Source organism: Onychomys torridus, chromosome 1 (genome assembly GCF_903995425.1).
Source record: "Onychomys torridus chromosome 1, mOncTor1.1, whole genome shotgun sequence".
Taxonomy (NCBI): domain Eukaryota; kingdom Metazoa; phylum Chordata; class Mammalia; order Rodentia; family Cricetidae; genus Onychomys; species Onychomys torridus.
The window spans coordinates 143358140-143364552 of record NC_050443.1 but is presented as its reverse complement, the minus strand read 5'-3'; the positions used below and the strand labels follow the sequence as shown (position 1 = coordinate 143364552).

At 39.5% G+C, this 6413-nt stretch overlaps 1 protein-coding gene across 4 annotated transcripts in view; it reads left to right on the top strand.

The window, feature by feature from the left end:
- Nucleotides 1-336: 336 nt before the first annotated feature.
- The window catches only part of LOC118597466 (COBW domain-containing protein 1), a 44144-nt gene continuing 38067 nt past the window's right edge, over nucleotides 337-6413 (top strand). The window contains exons 1-2 of one of the 4 annotated variants that reach the window (XM_036209054.1): nucleotides 337-594; nucleotides 3645-3731. In XM_036209054.1, coding sequence (XP_036064947.1) covers nucleotides 444-594; nucleotides 3645-3731 — 238 coding nt within the window. In that variant the 5' untranslated portion in view covers nucleotides 337-443. Of the gene's footprint in view, nucleotides 595-1369; nucleotides 1423-3644; nucleotides 3732-5461; nucleotides 5476-6413 lie in introns of those variants that run through there. The other 3 variants (XM_036209069.1, XM_036209062.1, XM_036209078.1) reach the window with 3 other exon arrangements.

Genomic DNA, 6413 nt, shown 5'->3' with positions numbered 1-6413 from the left:
TGAATGAAAAAAAAAAATGGACTTACTGTGGGAAAGGCTTTGGTGAAGCCGCTCCAAGTCCGAACCTGTCTAGTCTCAGCCCTAGCAACACAGTAGAGAGCAAGAGCCCTCTACAGTTTGGAGGCAAGAGAGCCCCTAGCGTCATAACAATACAGCGCAGCTTGGCTCGTCCTCAGAGGACACGCCCCTAGAGCATGCCTCACATCCGGGGGTGTGTCCCGCCCGATAAGGGGCGTGCCCATTGCGTGTGTGGGCGGGCTCATCTCTGCATAGGGGCGTGCCCTCCCGGGAAGGCGTTGTCTAGTTCAAGTGGGGGCGTAGCTGAAGAGTCAGGCTATGCGGCGCGTCGTGGTGACGTCATCAGCGCCGCGCTGACTGAATCCAGTCGCAGACAGTCTACTGTGGTAGCTTTTTTCGCTGAGGGGCGGTGTGCCGCCGGTGGCATGTTACCGGCTATGAAAACTGTGGAGGCGGAAGAGGAGTACGCGGAGGATTGTCCTGAATTGGTTCCCATTGAGACCAACAGCCAAGAAGGAGAGGAAAATCTTGACTTCTTCATTAAGATTCCCGTCACAATTATCACCGGGTATTTAGGTAATTAATGGTGGCTCGGAGAAGGCCGTGACCTGTGCTCTCGGAGGGGGGTCTGCCGTGTCTCCTCAGGCACCCGGGCCTCCCGCCGAGGACGAATGACTTCGAGGTAGGGGCTGGGGTCTCTTTCCCCTCGCGTTTTCCGAGGCGGTTTTGAAACCCAGACTCAGTTTACTGTCCTTGTGGCCTCGTGATACGCTGGCTTCTTACCTCTGTGAAGCCCAGCCACCTCAGTGTAGAATGAAATAGATAAAGTCCCCTGAGTTTGTTTTTTCAGCTGAGAAGGGAAACAACGAAACCGACAGTCTATTGTTATTAAAAGATGATGCCCTGATCAGGAAAAAAAGGAAGAAAAGAAAAAGATGCCCTGTCTGCAAAATGCCTCACACCCCGCTTAGCTTCACAGGAACCAAACTCTTCCAGCCGTTAGTGGGAAGTTTTTACCTGTTGTAACCTGCCCCCACCCTCCTTTGGAGAGCCGCTTGCAAAGCCCTGCAGGACATCGAGTTTTAGAGTAAGATCTTTGCCTTGAACACTTCCTTAAGCTTGGGGGTACCCAGGGGATACCCGAAAGCACGGATTTGTGAACATGGTGCAGTTTTATGAAGGACAGTTCGCGTGCTTAGTTTTCGTTGGAAACGTTTCCAAATATCCTTTTAAAACAGTACAGGTCACAGAGGGCAGCAACACATGACTAAAAATGTGAATAAAGTGCTCTCAGCCCTGTATGCTGCAAGAGACGAGCGGTACCCGGCACTCCTTTTACATCTGACTAAGAAATCACTGGTGCCTCCCACCACCAGTTTTTTCCTTCTTCTAGAGTCAGACCAGGTATATTCTAGTTTTTACTTCGGCCTAGATTTCATAAAGGAATAGTGTTTTGGACTCAGAAGCTACTCCACAGAAGTTGAGCAAATTCCTTGTTCAAAGAGCACACTTCAGACTTGCCCCTCTATCTTCCCACATTTTGTTTACTGGTATGTGGAAGGAACAGTCAGGTAATGGTTTGAAGCTCTGGGGTCAGGACTAACCCCTGCAACCTCCTTGTTCCTGACTGAATCTAGGGACAGTGTGCCTCCTTTGCCATTTTTTTTCCTTTTGAAATAGTGGGAACACTGTTGCACCTGCAGGTCTATGTTTTCCTTCCTAGTTCCCACCCATTTCTCTGGCTTCCACTCTTTAGTTTAATTTCTATATAGTTTCTGTTTTGATGTCCTACAGAGAGCTCCAGACTTAGCATGTCCAACACTGAATATACTAATATCTCCTCAAACCTTGCTCCTGAGATGCCAAACCACCTCCAACACTAACAGCATCTCCCAAGTGTTAGTTTGATTGTGTCACACTCTTTAGTGGCTTCTACTTGGATGAAAGTTCAGGTTCCTCAGCAGGAACTCAAGGACCTTTGTGGTCTGGTTCTTGCCTACCTCCCTAGCCTGTCAGATGGCCCAACATATTGAACTCACTTTACTTTTTAAAGCAGTGGTTCTAAACCTTACTAATGCTGCAATCCTTCACTGCAGTTCGTCATGTTGGGATGACCCCCAAACATAAAATTATTTTCGTTGCTACTTCATAGCTGCAACTTTGGTACTGTTTTGAATCATAATATAAATATTTGATTTACAGGATGGGGGATGGTCTTAGGTGACCCCTCTGAAAGGGTCGTTTGACTCCCAAAGGGGTCATGACCCACAGATTGAGTACCCCTTGGAATATAGTTCTTCCTGTAACTGTTCTGACTAAATAGCCCTCTTAAGTTCTCCATGGTATTTTGTATGTCTTCTCTTGAATGATCAACTTGACACAAAATAGCTTCCTAATTTATATCAAAGTTCTCCACCCACTCACCCCTCAACATTTTTAAGCTCTATGGAGGCAGAGCCTTAAAGTTGATGCACAGTAGATACTTTGAGTGATTGTAGGTTGTAGCTTGATGTCTTTTTCTTCATAATGTGGTTAATTATTAAACTCTTTGGAGGATATCTCTTATATTCATGGCTTTCAACTTTGTCATTGGCCTGTACATGATTATGTTCAGGGCCTCTTGTTCTAAGACTCTGCTTATGGTTCTGTGTTCTTAAACCTGTCTTTTCTTCATGGTACTCATTTATGTTGAGCTTCACAGCAGTTTTAAAAACAAAGTGTCATCTCTTCAAAAACTCTTGAAAGAAAAATGACCCAAACCATTGAAGATATTAGTACCCTGTACTCTCTAACTCTATCCTAGCTATACCCTAGGAAACTTGCAAATGTATTTTAGTAGACATGTGTAAACTATGTGTAAGACTCTTTAGCATTACTGCTTGTGGCAGTAAAACATTGGAGACAATCAAAATGTCTACCTACAGAAAAGTGAATGATACATTCCAAGAATTGAATTACATTGCTGTGCAGTTAAGGTGTTGTTTTTTTGAAAATATATATTCTATTACGAACTTTGGAATCTTTGGTTCACCTGATTAATGTTTTTCTTCTGCTTGAGATGAACAAACTAGGTTTCTTATGCCACCTGCTGGATAAAGTTGGTGTGGTTTTACGAATGTCTCTACTGAATAGTCTGTTGTGTACTATCTCTGTAGCCCATTTTATAAAATCAGTTTTATAGTAATAGACTGCTTAGTCATACTAAAAGTAGCTTTATAGTCAGTCTGAATTTGTAGCTAGTTCATGGATGTTGCAATAGGTTGAATAAATTTAGGGAAGTAACCAAGTATTTTTACTTGAGAAAGGGGCATCATGAAAGGAATCTACATATTTTTTATTTTAGAAGTGACATTTCTTAGACACCATAATTCATTATTTTTTAATTAGGCATAAATTTTAGATGTTCTTTATTGCTATATTATAAGCTATGAAGACATATTTTAGTCTTATTAAGTTAGACAACTGACTCAACTTGTAAGATTATTTGTAAGTATTTATAAAATATACATAAGGAATATTATGATAGTTTTCAGAGATTGTTCTAATCTCGAAAAGTCCTCTGTGCTATTTTTAGATATGTCTTGAAAATTAGTCTCTGAGTTTTGTTGCTTTAATACATTTTATAGGTGCTGGAAAGACAACACTTCTGAACTACATTTTGACAGAACAGCATAATAGAAAAATAGCAGTTATTTTAAATGAATTTGGAGAAGGTAAGTAAAGTTCATTAACTGTCGTGTTGTAATAATATTTGGGACCCTTTATTCCACTGGTAAATGATACTCTGTGCTTAAAATTAGATGGATGCTAATATGAGGCTACTATGAATAGTTTCAGAAAATTAAAATTAATTTTTAATTTGGAAGCTAGCCTGGAGTGCAGTGTAGTGGAAGCTAGCCTGGAGCGTGCAGTGTAGTGGCAAAAGGCAACAAGAAAGACCCTGCCTCAGCCAGTTGAGAACCAACTCCTAAAAGTTTGACCTCTGCATACAATCTGTCCACATCAAACACAAGCTCTTCCCCCATACATAATAAGTAAAGTACATTTGAAGAGACTGATTCATTCATTGATTGATTGTGGTGCAAGGTTTCCTGTATGCTAAGAAAGTTCTCAGTCTCGTCTCTCTCTGAGCTATGCTTTTAGCCATTAATAATTGGAAGATTTCTTTGAGGTTTTTTTTTTTGTTGTTGTTTTTTTGAGACAGGGTTTCTCTGTGTAGTTTTGGTGCCTGTCCCAGATCTCACTCTGTAGCCCAAGCTGCCCTCGAATTCACAGAGATCCTTGTAGTTCTGCCTCCTAAGTGCTGGGTGTGTGTCACCACCGCCTGGCTGCAAGATTTCTAATAGTCCTTTTCCAGCTTTTTATTAATAGGTATTTTGTTGTAGATTAGTTATATTTATTATTTCTTACTGTTTTTCTTCATTTTGTATTGTTTTTATGGTTTTGCCTTTTGCAACATCCTCAGTATTTTTTATTGTTTTATATAGCCTAGTATTATGTGATTCTCTACCATCACCCAACTGAAATATGAGCAGAAAATACATAAATGAAAAATGGACAATTTTTTTCTATTTAAAACTTTTCTGTCAGAGCTGGAGATATGGCTCAGAGGTTAAGAGCACTGGCTGTTCTTCCAGAGGTTCTGAGTTCAATTCCCACATGGTAGCGCACAACCATCTGTAATGAGATCTGATGCTCTCTTCTGGCCATGCAGACACAGCATTGTATACATAATAAATAAATAAATATTTTAAAAAAAAACAACTTTTCTGTGGCATTGGTACATTGTATGTAAAACATCTAAAATCATTCTAATGATAAACATCTCATGTATACTTATTTCCCAGGTAAACCTTACTAAGAAACTTTTTTATTTGAATAAAAGTTTAATTTTTTTTTTCCTCTGAGACAGGGTTTCTCTAAGTAGCTAAAAGTTTAATTTTTAAGCTAAAAGTTTAATTTTTAAGTGATTACATGATACTTTAGCTAAAAACTTTTGTCAAAATGAAGTAGAGTTTTAAGTATATTTAGAATCCTGTGTAACCTTAGAACAGAAACCACCAACTTAATGAGGAATTAAAATGAAAACAATCTCATAGGAGGTTGAAGAATATATGAAACCTAGTATTTAAAAAGCATATCAGTATATTTAGAAAGTTTACAATGGATGAGAAGAAAAAAATATCTTTTTTTTCTTAACAGCTCCTCTGTTAAGAGATAGAATTAGACAAGTAAGGGTCTGAAGGAGGAAGGAGATGTATTTATTAATTTTGGATTTGTTTTATTAGAACTTAAATTATTTAATATTTTATAAATATTTAATGTATGTAAGTGTTTTGCCTGCATGTATGTTTATACACCACAGGAATGCCTGGTGACTGGAGAAGAGGGTGTTGGATCCCCTGGGACTGGAATTATAGCCAGTTGTGAGCTGCCATGTGGGTGCTGAAAATCCAGGTTCTCTGCAAGAGCAACAAGTGTTCTTAACCTTTGAGCATCTCTTCAGCCTCTAGTTGTTAAAATTTTTAAATTATTTGTGTGTGTGTGTGTGTGTGTGTGTGTGTGTGTGTGTGTGTGTGTAGGCCCTTTGGAGGCTAGAAATGAACCTTGAATCCCCTGGGCTGGAGTTATAGGTAGTTGTCATCTATCTAATGTGCAGTGTGTATGCTGGAACTGAACTCTGCTGTTCTGCAAGAGCAGCAAATACTTTTAACCACTAACCAGTCTGTTCAGCCCTTGTTTATTTACATTTTTTAAAATTTTTTAAAAAAGTTTATTGCCTTTTTAAAGAAACCAGGATAGTTCTTGTGTGGAGTGTGCAACGTTATGGGTTTTCAAATTTTTTTTTTTTTTAACATTTATTTATTCATTATGTATAGGGTGCTCTGCATGCACACATCCCTGCAGGCCAGAAGAGGGCACCAGATCTCATTACAGATGGTTGTGAGCCACCATGTGGTTGCTGGGAATTGAACTCAGGACCTTTGGAAGAGCAGCCAGTGCTCTTAACCTCTGAGCCATCTCTCCAGCCCTTATTTACATTTTTTTAGATTAGGTCTCACTGTGTAACAGCCCAGACTGATCTGGAAATTGCCCAGTTTGTATCTTAAACTCCAGATCCTTCTGCCTCAGGCTCCCAAGTGTTGGGATTACAGGTATACACCATGCCTGGCAGCTTTAAATCTTAACAGAAAGAAAAGTGAAAATCTTCTAGAGTACCATAATTTGAGTATCTACTGAATTCAATACTGACTTTAGGTTTACTTTTTGTTGTTCAAAAGAAGAGAGATTCTGGCTTACATCACTGAAGAGTCACCAATATTCTTGAGACTTCCAAACTGTTAATAGAATTTGAAGCTTTGTGATTGATTTAGAGTTATGAAAGAGTACATGTT